The sequence below is a fragment of the Propithecus coquereli genome, unplaced genomic scaffold, assembly GCF_000956105.1.
Source record: "Propithecus coquereli isolate 6110/MARCELLA unplaced genomic scaffold, Pcoq_1.0 Scaffold66, whole genome shotgun sequence".
Lineage (NCBI taxonomy): Eukaryota > Metazoa > Chordata > Mammalia > Primates > Indriidae > Propithecus > Propithecus coquereli.
The window spans coordinates 8,173,587-8,191,366 of record NW_012152618.1 but is presented as its reverse complement, the minus strand read 5'-3'; the positions used below and the strand labels follow the sequence as shown (position 1 = coordinate 8,191,366).

General features: G+C 52.7%; 1 protein-coding gene across 1 annotated transcript in view; it reads left to right on the top strand.

Annotated features, from left to right (window-relative positions):
- GALNT2 (polypeptide N-acetylgalactosaminyltransferase 2) overlaps positions 1–17,394 on the top strand; it is a 194,874-nt gene extending 177,480 nt beyond the window's left edge. Inside the window, exons 12-16 of the mRNA XM_012660276.1 lie at positions 1,606–1,698; positions 1,953–2,036; positions 4,208–4,334; positions 11,447–11,566; positions 14,554–17,394. Coding sequence (XP_012515730.1) covers positions 1,606–1,698; positions 1,953–2,036; positions 4,208–4,334; positions 11,447–11,566; positions 14,554–14,709 — 580 coding nt within the window. The 3' untranslated portion in view covers positions 14,710–17,394. The remainder of the gene's footprint in view (positions 1–1,605; positions 1,699–1,952; positions 2,037–4,207; positions 4,335–11,446; positions 11,567–14,553) is intronic.
- Positions 17,395–17,780: the final 386 nt, after the last annotated feature.

Here is a 17,780-nt window from a genome sequence, read left to right as displayed (position 1 = left end):
GTGTAACTTTTTTTTTTACAGAGAGAATGTAAAAAATAATCTCATCACCAAACCAAACTGTACCGCAGCACTCTCCTAACTTGGTAAATCAGTCTCTCAATCAATATCTATCTCTGTCTCCCTCTCTGGCTCACTCGCCTCCCCTCTGCCTCCATGTACGTGCTATTCCACGATCCATTTTATTGTCACACAAGTCCAGAACCCTATTCGTGCACATAGGGTGTACACCTGTGTTTTTAGTGGTCATGGGAATATTCCATTTAGTTGATCACTTTTCTATATTTGGTCATATAGTTTCTTTTTTTTTTTTTTTGCCATTATAAACAACACTGAAGTGACCATATTTTCACATTTTTTTATGCCTAGTTAATTATTGCCTTGAGGTAAATTTCTAGAAGTAGAAGTGCTTGCTCAGGGCATGACTATGTTCATATTGTCTTGTCTGTCTCTTGAACCATCGTACATATTCTGCCTCATTAAAAGAAAAAAGGTGTGTATGTCACTTTATATGAAACATGTAGTCCCCAAACAGAAATTATTTTAATAATTGTAGCTCAGATAATTTGAAAAGCTCAATATTTAAAAGGGACCTTTATGGTGGAGAAAAAGAATTATTTTTAGAAGCAAACACTGCCTCCCTACTCTTTTTGAGGAACAGAGTGCCTTTGTTACGGGGTTCTTCAGGAGGGTTGGCTGTAGCCCGAATGTGAGCCTGCCTTGTAACTGAGGTCAGGACATGGGAGCAAAGAGGTCTGCTGTGCCAATGCTGCTTCCTGGTTGCTTTAGAAAGAATCGTTGGCAGGACGCACCGCAGATGCCTGTGCACGGGGCAGCCTTTGATACATGCCGTACGTTCAGGAGTAGCTTGTCCCAGGGGCTTTATCTATCAGGAATCGTGGTTCCTCTGTGACTGTGAGATAGAAGCACGTGCTTTTCTTCCCTGCTAGCAAAGCCTGCTCCGTGTGCCCGAGCACAGCGTGGTAGGAGCTCCAGACAAGGTGCATGCAACTGCCGCCCCCTTCACATCACCGTTCCCAGTCCAAACGTGACTCCCTGTCCGCTCAGGTCTGCACAAAAGAAAGCAGTTTTAACAATCACTCTTACCTAGTCTAGCTTTTCCCCAGAGCTGTCTGGTAGTGTGACAGCCAGGATGGGAAAGGCTGTGGGGACCGTGCGTCCATGCCGTGCTCTTTGGCCACAGCCCTTTGAGGATGTGTTAATATGATACGAGCTATTCCAGAGTCACTCTTCATTTGTACTTCGTTATGATACGGCCCCAGTCCCTTCTTTAAAATACCTGCGTGTGCCGTAATTTTAACTGTGACTCTTGCTGTTTGTCCGTCTGTGTGCGGTGAAAGACCGGAAAGCAGTTCTGACGGTTCGGTGAGCATCACCGAGCACCAGCGCCGCACAGATCCAGCCTGGGGTGCCGAGCGGGGCGGCCTCCTCTCTCTCGGCGCCGCGTGTCCCAGCTGGAGCTGCCACACACCTGTAGGGACCTGCAGGGACCTTGCTCATTCGCACTCCCAGCACACAGGTGCAAACGGAGTGATGCTGACAAAAAGGAAGCGAATCACACCTCAAGAATATTTATTTTGTTTCTAGCAACACCCGCCGGGCAGCAGAGGTCTGGATGGACGAATACAAAAATTTTTACTACGCGGCAGTGCCTTCTGCCAGAAACGTTCCTTATGGGAAGTAAGTGTTGGTTCTGCCTTCTCGTGCCTACAGGGATCCCGTGGTGGGGGCGGGGGGCAGTGGTGACAACAGCTGTCCAGTTGTCAACAGGGCCTTCCGCTCAAGGCCAGGTGGGCTCGTGAGCACAGGAACCTGGAGCATCCATGCTACACATCTGCCCCAACCCTGTTCTTGTTGGCAGATTTTCCTTTTTGATGTGGAGAACCTGTCCATTCTTAAAATTTATAAAAGAACTTTATTTCCCTCTTCTCTAGTATTCAGAGCAGATTGGAACTTAGGAAGAAACTGAACTGCAAGCCTTTTAAATGGTACCTTGAAAATGTCTATCCAGAGTTAAGGTAAGTCCCCAGGGATCTGGGGTTTTGCCATGTCGGGGCTCAGAAGCAAATAAGCTCAGAGAGGCAGCAGAGGCTTGCAGAGGGGAGGTGGAGGTCACGTCCTCCCCCACTGCGGTCCCCGAGCACCCTGAGAACGTGCTTCCGAGCAGCTCTCTCTCCTGCAGAGTCGCCCTCGCATTCTGCACGGACTTGGAAGCAGTCCAGGGCATCACCTCTGGTGTTAGCTTGTTCTTCCACTTTCCTTCGTTGGTAGTATGACAGGCTGGGTGAGCCTGAGGACCCGTGTCTCACGGGCTCCTGGAGTGGCCAGAGAAGCAGTCCCCAGCCTCCATGAGCGAGTGCCCTGTGCTACCTGCCCGGCTCCTCCACCCACCCCGCTGCCCTGGTGCACACACCCCTGCCACGGCCCTTGCTGTGAGCGTCCGGAGGCAGTGGGGCCAGGGCCGGCTGGGGAAGAGACAGAAAAGTACATCAGCCCTGTCGCTTCCCATTTGACTTTGGCTCACAGGGTGTTGCTGTTCCTCTATGGGCCAGCAGGTAACGGCCCCCAGCAGAGGCTCAGAGCACAGGGCCCTGACCACGGGTTTCCCTGCTCCAGGCTGGTTAATCCCACGTGAAATGAGAATAGTAACACCAGTGTCCTGCTTCCGTCCTGGGGGATCAGTGGTGGCGAAATACTCGCCCAGCCTCATTTCTACACCTGGCCTCGCATTTTAAGCTAACGTGAGCTCCCGTCCTTAGGGACCCGCCGATAACCCCATCAGAAGCCTGTAGAGCTGCTGGGTTTCAGGAGCCATCGGAACTTCATCTTCTTAAAGGGACTGTCAGGCAGGTCGTGCCTTAATGTGGCACATTCCTTATTCTAAATATTCCCAGAGTGTTTTACAGCGACTCAAATATCTCCTGCACAGTGACTGTGAATGCGAGAGTTGCCACCATTATCTTTGCACTAACGGCTCCTTCAGAGCCCTTGTCACAGAGATTTGTTGGCGAGTTAGGTAGTGCGCCTCGCTGCGCCGCTGCCGTGCGCTCACTTAACTCTTGGGAACTGTTTCCTCCGCTTTCAGAAAATAATGCGAGACACCCGGCGTCCCGGCGCCCGCGCCCCAAGGGAAGGCAGGGAGAGCACGGCATCCTCCTCCCTCCGATCCCCTCTGTGCAGGACGACTTTTGCTGGGATTAGAAGCAGCGATGGGCGTCAGTGAGAAGCCCCTGGCTGTCATCTCTCCCCCCACAGTGGATTTTAGCCCCGTGAAGGTCCTCACTTGGCTTTTGCTGTCACAGTCCCCTGTGACTTGGTGGATTAGCGTGGCAGACAGAGCGACATTAAACGCATAGTTTTTTGCTGAGGTTGCCCGTGATGTGGGGCGATGCCGGGCCCTGTACCCACTTAAGACCACGTCTAAGGCGTGTGGCACCATACCGGCTGGTGAACCTGCTCCCCTGTCTATGTAGGGCAGGGCAGGCACCAGCTTCACACTTTTTCCGTGTCTTTAGTAATCGCTCCCGTTTACTGAGCGCTTCCTCTGGGCCAGGCACTGGGCTAAATGCTACACTTGATCTTAGCCAAAAGGCCAAGCAGCCGTTGAGCTGAATGCTTTACATGACATGTTCTGTGCAATACTCGCAGCAGAGCTCTTTCCTAGGCATTGTACAAAATAGCAGACTGAGGTTCAGAGACAGTCTTGCCTAAAGGATCTCACAGGCAACACCTGGCAAGGTTGGGCTGAGGTTCGGGGCTGGTTCTGAAGCGTGAGCCCCTCACTTTGTTTGTATCAAGGCACCGGCCGGATCCACTCATTTTTTACCCTTGACTGGGTAAAGGTCACAACCTAAGTCTGTTGGAAAGTTCGAGGCAACAGGATCTGACCATACCAATTGATGTTCTAAATGACTTCCAATAAGACTAACATTGAAGAGTCAAATGCTTTTCTTTTCCAGAGCAAATTTCCTTCCTGATGTAGAATGTAAAGAATGTCTCCAACTTAAAATCTGAAAGACTTGGATAGACATCCAGGCCAGGGGAAATGTGCCGCTGACACTCCCTGCCTGTGGTGGGGAGGGGCACAACGCTGCCACCTGTGCTGCTGGCGTTACTGAGCAGAGGGGTAGGCGGCCAGTTGCTGGTAGCCATGTGGAACTAAGCAGGTGGTTCTCACGTTGCTTTTCAGGGTTCCAGACCACCAGGATATAGCTTTCGGGGCCTTGCAGCAGGGAACCAACTGCCTCGACACTTTGGGACATTTTGCCGACGGTGTTGTTGGAGTTTATGAATGTCACAATGCCGGGGGAAACCAGGTATGTGTATGGGTGAACTTGATCACCTGCAGGCCTGGAGAGAGCAGGGATGGGGTCTGGAGGGCAGAGGTCCTAGCTGCCACCTTTCTCCTGTGATGGGAGCTGTCTGGGAGGAAGCTCCTGGCTCCTGCTGCTCACAGCATCTTTGGCCACCAGCCTCAGGGGCAGATGGGGCGTCACAGACCTGGACTGACTCATCGAGCCCATCACCAGCTTCAGGCCAGGTGATGCAGTGGCAAGGGGCACACTGGTCAGAGTTGACGGTTGCAGGGCTGGTGGCTTTAGTCTTCTTCCTGCCACCCCTGTCCTCCCTGCCATATGCGCTCCCCCCACGGCTCCGATTCTGTGTCTGCATCTGCGTCTGGCCTGACTGTGACATGAACACCTGCCTAGTGTCCCTGGTAATAAATGCTTAACCGTGGGCACCGGGCGGCTGCTGGTTGTTGGTGTCCCCTGCCTGTTAGATAATTACAGCTTAAGATAAAAAATATTAGTTATTAATTGCTTCAGTGTGCGTACGCCCTTCCCTAGAGGCATAAAATCCCACACCTCCCAACACAGGAAGGAGAGGCGGAGTGAAGGCTTGACGGGCCCGGCGGTGCCCTGTGCGCTCACAGCAGTTTTCCTGTGGGATAATAGTAGGGCGTGGGTGGCACGTGCACTTCATGCACAGAAAATGCACTGCTGTGTTCTCCTCTCCCCCTTCTTGAAAACCTGCCTGGCACCAAGAGGGCATGAGTTAAAAGAAAAACCAAACAGACCATTTAACTCAGCGTATGTATCCCAAATTCAGTGATCCCATAACTTTTCTTTAACTAAAAGTGTTTTTGAAAGGGGCGCCTGCTTTTACGTAAAGTTGGCTGTTCCAAATCCCCCCAGGTGAGTGTCCAAACAGACCACGATCCCCAAACACTTTGGCTCCTTTCTTCACTTGCTGATGTAGTTTTAGCGGTTGCCTAGAACGGCCAGAACATCCTAAATTAGACAGGAGAGGGGAGCCTGCCTGCCTCGGGGCTCGCCTGGGCCGGTCCCCATCTGGCACAGGGCATGGGGCCTGGGGCAAGTGTCCAGGGCCTGGCCCAGCTCCCCTCGCCCAGCACGTGTGCTGTTCCCAGGCCCCCACCTGTGTCTCAGCCTTTGTGGCCGGAGGATGCACCCAGGGAACAGGCTGCAGGCTTCAGGGGAGCACGGTCGCCAGCCTTCCCGCGTGGCCGATTCATTGATTTTAAATATTTAGCCCTGTGACATGAGGGCTCCTGTGTGTCCTCTTGTTCCAGGCCCTACAGGTGTCAGGAGTGGTGCGGGGGAGGAACCCACAGTGAGGGAAGGAAGTGGTGGGGAGGGGAGGGCGGCACAGAGATGGGAGAAGATGCAGGTGAAAGGGGCGGAGCCGGCTGGTATTTGCTGGGTGGCAGCGGCAGAGGGAACAGTGCCGTCCCCCCCACGTGTGTTTCTGTGTCCTTGACAGCTCCTCAGTCCAAGGCCCTGACATTAAATGTGGTTTTCGCTTACTGCTGAGAGACTGGGAGGCCTGGGTGACACCCTCGGAGTCTCAACGTCACGGGTGGTGATGCAGGGCCGCACGCACTGCTGTCACCCCTACTCAGTGCAGGTGTGATTGGAGGAAGCCGCGTGGCGGGCTCTGTTCCTGCTACACTGGTCATACGTGTGTTTCTTCCATGCTTTGGGCTTCAGTGTCGCGGTGGGGAAAGCAGTGGGCCTAGGGAGAGATCTTCTATCTTTCCATGTGTAACTATAATGAAATCAACTGACATGTCCTCAGAAAAGCGAGGCCTTATGAGGAAGGAGACGGCGGATCTCTCTCAGGAAGCTGGGTTTACTCTGAGTCAGAACGCCGATTCTCCAAGATTTAGTAGCACCGTGTCAGTGTCGATCTCTCCAAATGCAGGAATCAGGATAATTGGGTGGGGCTGGGTGAAGCCCACCGATGGTCTATGGATAACAAAACAGGAGGTGCCGACCCAAGTTCTGTGCTGTGTGGGTTTCAGAGTTTCTGTTACCCCCAGTGGGGCTCAGCTCCACGTTTGATTGCCGGAGCCCCTTCTGTCACGTTCTCAACGTTCTGGTGATTCTGTGTGCGTTGGAGGCCTCAGTCCTCTCGGTTTCAACAACTCCACTGGAAAGTGACGTGTCTTGCGCTACAAAGCATTTAAACGGAGTGTGTCCAAGCTCGTCCTGAAGGATTTCCTAGGGGAGCCTTGTCGGAGTGTCGGGCACCAGCTTAAGTCTTGCCTGGGCTCTGTGATTGGCTCAGCCCCACTTGCTGTCACACGTTTAGTTACCGCATGGCTGATGGCCCTAGACGGAGAACCTGCCCCGTGGTGGCAGCTCGGCGGTGGGGGAGAGAGACTTCGCCTGCAGGCTCCCGGGAGGAAGCCTGTGTCTGCCTTCGGGACTCGTGCTTCGGCCCTGGCTCCCCAGGCCCGGCCTAGCAGGGGGCTCCGGGAACTCTTCTCTGCGCTGTGGGGGTGCTGAGCACAGAGGGGCTGCGCTGAGGGGTGGCCACAGCCCTGACCTTGGTGTGACATCGGCTCCTTGTCTGCCTCTCGCAGACCCCAGGGGTCAGCTCGGGGCTGTCATGAGGAAGAGGCAAGCTCAGACCTGCTGAGCGCTTCCCTCCGCTTGCGTTTTGCTTTTCCCTTTTCCTCATCACTCGGGGGCTTTCCTTCCCTTTCCGGCAAATACTGCTGCCTGCCTGCCCCTCCTCATTCCCTGCCCACTCCCCGTCCCCCTGCAGGGACCACACTCTGGAGTCGCCTGGAGAGCCCTGGCGAAAGACTGATACCAGCTTCCATGCCCAGTTGGGGTTTTAAAGTGCTCCCAGGTGATCCTAAATGAGCAGCTAAGCTGGGGTGTTTTCTAGCGGGAGAGACAGCCACGTCGGCAGGTGTGATGTGACGGGAGGCAGCATGATGACATGATGTCCTCACCCACTCACCTGGGAACACCAGGCTCCGGGGACAGTCTGAGGCAGCGAGTGCCGTCTCATCAGCGCTGTCCGGCACCACCGTGTGCTGTGATGTTGGAGATTGGCGCCATTCGGTACGGCAGCCACATATGTTTACTGAGCACTTGAGATAGGACTAGTGTGAATTAAATTTTTAATCTCATTTAATTTTAATGAATTTAAATTTAAATAGCCACATGTGGCCAGTGGCTAGCGTATTAGTGCAGTTCCGGAGGCAACAGGAAGCCAGAGATGGTGCTTGCTGCTGTTCCAATGTTCCGGGTCATAAACCCACCATGAGTAAGGCCTCCCTGGACCAATAGGACATGACACTCTTTTGGGTAGCGTGCCACACAGATGAGAAATGAGAGGGTAAATAACGTTTCCTCACTGAAAATAGGGCCCAGTGCTTTGGAAGAGTGAGGTTTTTTATCTGGTTTCCGCCGGAGCCCCAGCAGACACACAGGAAATGGGAAAATTGATGGCCTTGCTTTTTAAGACTGGCAGCTCAAAAAAGCATTCCTTAAATATTTATGAACTTTACTTTACAAATTCAGATAATTGAAATGCAACAGAAGAACAAAGCAGCAACTAGCTCTGTTGTTTGCATAGCTGAATTAGTTTTTCTGGAATTCTGTGTAAAGTCTGCTTTAAAATAATTAAGCACACAATAGCAAGAAGGTTGCATTCAGACATCATCTTCAACAGGGCATCAGCAAAATTTCCAACATTTCCCAACACCTACTTCCAAGGATAGCCTAGAACCCTTCTCCATGCCACCATTGTCCCACCTGGGACCGCCCTCTTTTTTCTTAGAGACAGGGTCTCACTCTGTCACCTAGGCTGGAGTGCTCACTGCAACCTCGAACTCCTGGGCTCTGGTGATCCTCCTGCCTCAGCCTCCCTAGTAGCTAGGAGTATAGGTATGCGCCACCATGGCCAGCTTTTTTTTTTTTTGGTAGAGACGGGGTCTCATTATGTTGCCCAGGCTGGTCTCGAACTCCTGGCCTCAAGTGATCCTCCCACTTCAGCCTCCCAGAGTGCTGGGATTACAGGCATGTGATTGACCATGCCCAGCCATACTCCCCTCTTAAGTGTGAGTGAGTATCTCTGTGTGCTGTAGTTTCACATGCACTGGCAGTGTAAATGAGTTCAAAGAGATAAGGGTGTACTTTTTCCTGAACCTTTTCATCAAATAATGCCGTCTGCATACAGGAAAACACACACAGCTTCCTCTCTCCACTCAATACTTCCAACCGATCTATGGCAAGATGAATAGGAGAAAACAAACTGGTTTTCCTATTTTGCACCCTCACGGAACTTTCCACTTCTGATACCAGGTGTGTGGGCTTTTCCCCCCACACCAAGCAATTCTCCAGTTCTCTGCAGACCCTAGCTGGGTGTCCCACGATTCAGTTCAGCCCTGACACTGTCTGCCTGGAGCGGCACGGACCCCACAGGCTGCGGGCTCAGTCCGACAACCCTCCCTTGTGCTCAGTCGTTGGTGAGAACAGTTCACAGAACTCAGGGAAACAGTTCACGTACTAGATTACCTGTTTACTATGGAAGGACACTGCTCAGGAGCAGCCAGGCGGCAGAGGTGCGTACTGCAAGGTGTAGGAGTGGGGTGGGGTGACAGAATGTCCTCACCCTCTCTCGGTGCGCCCAGCGCCTCCGTGTGTCCTGCAACCTGCAAGCTCTTCCAGTCCTGTGGTGCAGAGATTCTGACGGAGGCTTGATCCCGGGGGCATGATTACAGACTCAGTCTCCAGCCCTCGCCCCTTCCCGGAGGATGAGGTGGGGGTAGGACTGACGGTTGCAAGCTTCCAGTCATGGCTTGGTCTTTCTGGTGACCACCCCAGTGCAGGAGCCCACCAAGACTCGCCTCATTAGAACAAAAGACGCTCCTGTCACACAAGAAATTCCAAGGAACTAGCAGCTCTGTGTCCTCAGAGTCAGAGACCTAACGCTAGAGCAAAAGGTGCTCCTGACAGCCCTGTGGCTCAGGAAATGACAAGAGTTTTAGGAGCCTTGTAATTGTGCCAGGAACAGGGCAGAGACCAGATATGTAATTTTATTACGTCATACCGTCCTAAAGTATGGGTGACGTTGAGTGGCAGCTGGTGCTTTTGAAGGACCCGCGTGATTCACCAGCTGTGTGGAAGGACTGCAGCGTTGCACGTGGGAATTTGACTGTCCGAGTTGGGTGGCCTTTCCCAGAGAATGTGGCTAGTGGGGCGGATGAGGAAGGCGTTCCGTGCGTATGTTTGGGGTGCCGCAGCACACAGGCCACGCAGGCTTTTCTACGCTAGGACTTTTCACAGGCTTTAAGTAGGCTGCATATGAATTTTGAAGAGAGAAATGTGGCAAAAATTCACTTTTTCCCAAATTTATTTGACCTAGAACCCGTTTTTCGTAGAATTCCTCACGGAGTGAAATTTGAGAAACACTAATTAAAAGGTGAGAAAGAGGAAGCCCAGGGAGGGAGGAGACTCTGCAACTCTCCCTCCCTGCGAGGGGAGGAGGTCGAGAGGCGAAGGTCAGTCACTTCGCTGAGTCCTAGACGCCACCGCACCTCTGTGTCTTCTCTCCTGGGCCCTCCAAGAGCCGGAGACAGCGCATCCTGCCGTGGTTGTGTGAGGTCTCAGCACTGCGATCTTTAGGTTTTAATGTTTTTCTAATAGCCGACCACTTGTTCCAACGTGATTTACCTACGGAAAATGAGACTCCTTTAAAGATTATGTATCCCTATCCTTACTGCTGTCCCCTGAGAACAGGAGAAAGAAAAACAATGTCTTCATAGCACTTAATAGTGCCTAAAGTTACGGAATATATGCATTTATGTGTCACTCGTTTTCCCCACTAGAAAGGGAGCCCGGCGCCGGGAGAGCGCCTGAGTCGTGCAGGTGTGCAGCAGGTGGTCACTGGTCGAACGAAGGGACTGGCGGGGGGAGGGAGTGGACGGTGCAGCAGCTTGCCTGCACTTAGAGCAGAAAACGGACTGGTGTGGACAGTGTGTCCCTGTGGGATTCTGAGTTGGAAGAGGCCTGGCTGCTTCTAGATCCTAAAGGGCTTACGTGGGTGGGTGTGCATCCCTTGGTGGGGTCAAGCTGGAGCATGATGGTCGGAAGCGTCACCTTCCTGTCCCCACTATGGCCCTGCCCAGGGCAGACTCTGTCCTCCTCTGCCACCTGTGGCCACACTGACCCCCTTCTCTATTGTGGGGTTTCCTGCCGCTTCACATGGTCTTGTTTAGTATTCAAAATGGTTGTCCTGTCAACCCAGTTTCAGCCCTGAACTTGTGTGTGTGTATGTGTGTGTGTGTGTCTATTCACATGCATATATGTATGTTTATGTTTCTTAGAATCATAAGTGAGTTACTAAAACTCTCACTGGCTCAGTTTTCTTATCTATAAAATGAGAATAATAATAGTCCCCTACAGGACTGTCCCCTATGGGGCTGTCGTATAAAGGGCTTAACATGGTGCTTGGCGCGTAGCACCCGGTTCAGTTAAGCTGTAGTGTGTGTGTGTGGAAATATGTAGATCCACTCCTCCAGTTTTCAAAGAGCTTCACGAACATCCATAGATCAACTTTGCGCTCAATTATGAGGCTACGCACTCTGTAGTTTGCTTAAATTTGCAAACTGAATATGCCATTTATAATTTTCCCCCACATTACAATCCGCATTCGTAAGCGCTGTTTCCAAACTGCGCCTGCGTGGGGGTAGAGTCCTTCCAAAGCAATGTCGGTGGACCAGTTGCCCCTGTCTGTCTATCTTGTGGATAACCAAAGCTTGAGCTACAGTTTTTGTAGCTCACATTTAGTTATAGGAAAATGGACAGGGCGTTCTAACTTGCATTTTGGACTAAAATAGCTAATACCATTCATCTTAGTTACTAAGGTTCTCAAAGCACTTTTGCACCTCTGGTGGTCAACTAGTGCTCGATTGTGAGGTTCCCCTAAAATCCCCCATGCTGTAGATTCACCCTTAGGCAAAAAGTCACTCGTTGGTTCTGAGTTGGCCCAGGGGTTCTGGATCACTCTCCAATGTGACATTTCCCTTCTGGAACCCCTGCTGATGTCCCACCTTCTTTCATAGCCCATGCATGGCCTGCCTCTGACTTCTGGTTTTGTGTTCCAGGAATGGGCCTTGACGAAGGAGAAGTCGGTGAAGCACATGGATTTGTGCCTTACTGTGGTGGACCGGGCGCCTGGCTCTCTCATAAAGCTTCAGGGCTGCCGAGAAAACGACAGCAGACAGGTATGGTCCTCAGGCACCTGGACGCCCGTGCTCAGCTCAGACGGGGCCGGGGTCTGTCCTCTGGCAGCACCGATTGCAGTGAGCATCTAGCATTTATTTGCATCGCTATTGCATGTCTAGCTGTTTGTCGGACTGAAGCCTAGGTCTAACGTTGCTTATTTCTGGTTAAATTCTCATTCTCCTCCCCACGCCACTGAATATTTTAAGGAGAAATTACCTGTTTTGGTTTATTCATTAAATATTTTTCCTGTTAAAATTTACAGAAATTCTAAATGATTAAAGTTCAAAGGGATGAGACTCTATACACATACATACATGCAAGTATATATAGCTATCCTTTATATACAAAGTACATATAGCTATCCTTTCTTCAAACAGTTCAGAACATACTTTATACCTTGTAACTGGTTTTCTGTGACATAGTTGATGGAAACTCGTAGTCACATCCTGTCTCGAGCCACAGGATGGCGGTGTCAGGAATAGAAACGCAAGCACAGAGGGAGCTCTCAGCATGCCCTGTGTGGAGTGCAGGCTCCCTCCTTAGGAGATAGATGGGGTGTGGGGAAACTGAGGCACAGAGCCTACTGGAGCCAAGAGCCTAAACAGGCTTCTAGTCCAACACTTAATCTCACAAAAGGGGAAGCTGAGGCCCAGTCTGTGCCTTTCCCCCAAAGTCACCTGGGAGCACCGTGGCCAGGCCCGGGACCCCAGTTGTCAGGGAATCGCTTGCTGAGGGCCCTCTTGTGTCTGTCCATCTCCAGATCCCTCAGCTGTCTCTGGGGTGCCCTTCTTCCCTGCTCTGCAGAACCCCAGCTTGTTTTGGTGGTGGGGGCTCTGGACTCTGCTCACTGTTGGCATCTCTGCATGTTCCTCGTGTTGGTGGTGCCGTTTCGTGGCTTGCTTCATAGTGAATAAGAGAATGGCTCTTAAACAAGGGAAGGTCACCATCCCTTGGACCCAAACCACCTAGAAGTTGGCAAGGCTGGCATCTGCTGAGCCAAGCGTGCGGCATTTCCCCTGGGATATGACAGGGCAGGGATGTCTTTGGATGGAAAGAAGTGATAAAGCAATGACTTCAGCTGGTCTCCAAACCTTTTTTAAAAAAAACCGTTACTTTAATCTGGCTTTATTTCAAGAGTTGACGGGTGTTCCTGCTCCAATCCCAGTTCTTGGGAACCGTAATTGACACCCCTACAGCCTTCGTGAGATGTAAAGAGACCTATAAACAATAAGCTTTTCTGGATTCGTGGTGTATATAAGTGAGGATCTGTTAAGTTTTAAACCCCAGGACTTGGCCTGTTATAGAGGATGTGGGTGGAGTCGAGTCTGGCCGTCTCACAACCTGCCCCGCCCCACGGTGACCCCATCAGACAGATGGGTTGGAGCCCACGAGGCCGCCTTCCAGAGACAGAGTCGGGGTTTGGTAATTTTTTTTTAAGGTTCTACATTTAGTTGATGCTTTGACACATGACAGGCAGTGTCCCTCCAGCCTGCAGTGGCCAGAATCAGGTTCCATTCATCACACATTCTGTGTTGAGAAGAGCCCAGCTTCTCGGGATGACGTGGCAGCCTCAATACACATTTTACATGACAGTGAAGGGGAACGGCATGAGGATGACTGGCAGGAACCAGGGAGCCTGGAGTGAGTGAGGAGGTCATGGGCGCTTGGCGAGAGCCTCCCCCAGCTCACCCGACGGCACGGACTTGCCTCGTTGGCAGGACTCCAGGTGGTGGCAGGGCCCGGAGGTGTGGAAGGTCAGGTTCCCCTGCGCTGGGCTCCCCCCGCCTCACTCCTTTGCCCTTTGAGTGGAGGCTTCTTAGCAAATGTCATCTCTGAGCTGCGCTGCCTTGCCAGTTGGGGTATTTGGTTTCCGGGCACGTGCGTGTGTTCGTATGATGTGTGCGTTTGCAGAGTCAAAGGGGAAAGGGAAGCTGGCGTGAGAAAATTTAATTCCACAGTGTCAAAAGGATTTGCAAAAATACTTCGTGAAGGAGCCTTAGTGCACACAGTGTAAAAAATTAATTAGAACCACAGACTGCATTATTGAAGGAAGAGCTTTTGGGAGGAAAAACAGTGTTACCTTTTTTTTTTAAATTTCTTCTTAAGAACAAACATTAGAGATTTTTAAATGGGGATATTTACGTGACTAAACAACAGGGCGAGGGGTCCTCAGATTTCCCTCTGGCTCGATTGGTGGGTGGGCGGGTTGAGTTCGGCTGTGGGTTTGGTTTGAGTGTGTGTTGGTTTGGTGCACCCCGTACTTTACGAGGGGCATGTTCAGAGCTCAGGGGACCTCGCCCATCCCCTGCCAGCTAGAGCAACGAGGGGCTCCAGGGTGGCAGAGACAAGTTTCTCATGCCCACCCAGGAGCCCACGAGCTCGCAGAGGACAGACAACACAGAAAGAGGTTCCTCAGCGTGGTGCCCTCTTCTCACAGCGTCTGTTTCCCTCTCAGTTGGCCAAACACTGCTCTGCGGGCTCAGCCGAGGACAGACCCCAAGTGGGAACTGGGAGGTGCCCAGGCCAAGACCCACGGGCAGGGCTGCTCCCAGCCGCAGGGGACAGGCAGGGCCCTCAGAGTCGGCGCACTGTCCTGTGGCTGCTTTCTTGGGCTGGAACATCACGGGACCAGGCCCTCTTGTGAATGATGCACATTCCCCTTCATCAAGTCCTCGTGTTAATGACGGAGGCGGGGATGCCCAGAGCACGGGGCCTCGGAGGAGGGGACGCCCGAAGAAAGGATGGGGCAGAGGGAAGGTTTTGAGTTTCAAGCCAAGACAGAAAATACATTTCCTGCCTGGGCCCCAGCAGCACCTACGGCTGATGTGTCGCGGGGCTGTTGCAAACTCCCTTCCCTATGCTCAGAGGCCAAAAAGGAAAAAAAATAATTTGTTTGATTTTAGTGCAGCCAGAAGACCCTGGAAACGGATCTGGTCTGCACTCTTGTCTGTGCCCACACTCTCTAAGGTACCCCTGTCTTTCGCAGAAATGGGAGCAGATCGAGGGCAACTCCAAGCTGCGGCACGTGGGCAGCAACCTGTGCCTGGACAGCCGCGCGGCCAAGAGCGGCGGCCTGAGCGTGGAGGTGTGCGGCCCGGCGCTCTCGCAGCAGTGGAAGTTCTCGCTCAACCTGCAGCAGTAGGCGGGCGGGGAGGCCCCTGCCACCCTGCCTCCTGCGCCACGCGGCGGAGTTCAGTGATCACATTATCGATTATGTTTCTTAAACTTTCCGCGAAACTATATACCTCAGTATTCCATCATGGTCTGAAAGTCGGAGAACTTAAGCAAGGCACGAGGGGACCGTGCAGACACAGCGGCGGCGAGGGATGCAGCCAGGGACCCTTCCTGCAGCTGGAGCCGCCCCCTGCTCCCAGCTTCCGCCTCCCGCCAGCCCACGGCTGAGCAGCGCCCCCGCCGTGGCCGTGACCACTGGACGGCAGAGAAGCCACGGAAGGCTGTGCGTGTCGGAGGACGGGGGGCGAGAGGGGGGCGCGAGTGCCCCGTGTGGCGAGGAGAACTCTTGAAATCTCCGTATCTGATCCCATCGAAATCATGTCTGGTTTCCACAAAGCGGAATCACGTCATTTTGCAGGTTTACGTTGGTAGCGCCTTTCTCTGCTCCTCCGTCCCCAGCCGTTGTCCTGGCCCAGACTCCCCTCTCCCACCCGATGTCCCTGCTCTATTTGAATATGAACTTTTCTATGGTGGGACACTAAATATAAATCTATATAAAGAAAGAATGTACGGTCAGTTCCCTGTGGTTTCTGTAGGTCGCCATCATCGTGTTAATTCCCCGCACGGCAGTTCACGCCGGGGCGGAGGGGCCGGAGCCCTGTGGGAGGGAGAAGTGGCCTCCTCTGTCCCCTGGAGCCTCACTTCCAGTCGTGCTGCTGTGACCGACTGGGGGGGGTCCCCAGACCCCCGGCCTCGGCCCACGGGCGTCTGTGGGGCGTCGCTTAGGAGTCACTGCTGTGTGTGGGAATCCGCTCTGTGCTTCTGGTATTTGCAAACCTGGATGGGTTACTTATTTTGACAGATGTTCCTTTGGGTCTTTTTTACATTAAATTTCTTTTCTCCAAGGAATAAAAAAGCAACCTCACAGCTCCTAGAGTATGCTGGCAGCACCACCGCCGCCCTGTGACCGGGCAGAGCCGTGACGCTGTCACACGCTGGCGCTGGGCGAATCGTGATCTGAGTCCCACATGTTGGCCTTCAGAACGGACTGAGCTGCTGGAAGAGTGGTGGGGCGGGGGGTGCCTGTCAGCCCGAAGACAGGCCCAGCTAGCAGCCCCCGTGTCACTGGAGTCCCGGTGTCCTCTGCCCGGGCATCGAGTCCTGCCTCACCGCCCCTGTGCTCCCTCCTATGCCCCACCTGGCGAAGACGACTGCTCTCGGGGGCTCTGGGTAAAGGATTAGGAAGGGTCAGGAGCAGACAGTGCCTGCTCATGGACACTGAGGATTCGGGGCAGGAGGCAGGAGCCCTGTGCTCCTGGATAAACCACAGTCGTGAACGAAAAGTCATAACGGGAGGAGATGCTGGGTGCACGATGCTCAGGAATGTTCTTCCAGAGCCCCTCGCCTCTGCGGCGTCCCCACACCCAAGGGCAGACCAGCCCCAGCCCTCTGCCGAGTGGCTCCTCTGTCATTCCCATGGTCACTGCTCTGCTTCCTTCTGCACCCCCCACCCCCCCTCACACACGCTCAGTCTCAAATAGGCTGGCCCGGCCTGGCACCATAAACACACAACTTCAGCCCCTCTGCAGGGACCTCGGGGACCACGCAGTTGGAAGTGGCTTCGGGAGATTCTGCTAATGCCACCCTCTTTCCCACCTGTTTCATGTAGGAAAAGGACCATTGTTGGTCCTCCCCGCACCCAGGAGCCTCACGTGTGTGCACTGCAGTACAGAGGAACCCGAGACAGAGGCCTGGCTGGGGACTGTCCTATAGCTTCTCCTTTCCTGCCTCCTGCCAGCAACCAGGCGTGTTTCCTGCGGCAGTGAGACCCTAAGCTAGACAAACTCGGCGCGCCGCTGCCTTTCACGGCGGGCTCTGGGGAGAGTCTAAGGAAAGTCACTCCTAGGTACACGTGCGAGGCGCGTGAATGCAGGTCGGGCAGGAACGAGAGTCCCTGTTCCACTGCGCTCCTCTGAGCACCTGGGTTCTCTCCTCACAGCCTGTCGCAGCCTGTGAGCTACTATTGTTAGAGAAAAAAAAAACCATTGATGTAAAACAGATTTGGCATGTTTTTAAATCAGGTTTTTTTGATCAATCCTTTGCCCACACACCTCCCCCCCCAACCTGGATGTCTTGGCAGCCTCCGTACCATCAAGATGTGTCTAGTCAATCCCTGTGCTGGCCACGCCCTGCGGGGCAGCATCCTGTCCCTGAGCTGGGGGGTGGCTTCGCACGGTGCGGGCGTCCTGAGCGGGGTGGGCTGGGGAGGGGCCCTTCGCGGTGAGCTATGTTTACATGACACAGTGTGCCAAAGTGACTTACTGTGGTTGCGTTATTTTGTAGTCATCGGGACTGTCCCACCTTCCCACTCCTGTTTTTAAAACTAAAAATTCTTTCCTAAGAGCCCTTCGAGCAAAGCGTGACAAAGTTAGTCGTCTTCTCTGTGGTGGTCTTTCTTATGTCTTCATAAAAGCTAAAATGATGGTATCTGTGAGTATGTTTTGCAAATTCAAAATATAGTTTGGTAATTTTTTTTTCCAGTTTATTTTTAAAAAGAACTGCTGTACAGAGCTTGTACTTTGTCCATTTTATAGATGGAAACCATCCTTGAAAATTGTTTAACTTAAATAAAGAGAAGATACTTTATAGATAATGCCGTGTGGTGGTGGCTGCAGTCTTTCTTGGTTTTCGCACGATGGACGAGAGTGGGTTTGAGGACGGTGATTATGTCAGTCTTTGGGGTCTCCTGCCCGATTTCCGTTTCTTGTCACACTTTTAAAATGCATCCACCTTGTATCGCTGCACCCTTTTGTTAGTTATTCTTATTTGTAATAATCGTTATCATTTGCGGCGTGTTTATATGATGTGCCAGGCACCCAGCCGAGCCCTTCAATATATTAAACATTTGCATTTTACAGCCACTGGGGAGGCTGGTGATTGAAGTGGCGACCTGCTCAAGGTCACGCTGCTCCTCAGTACCCACCTGGCGTCAGTCCCGGGCACTGGGAACCCAAACCCTGGGCCTCAAACCAGGAGGCC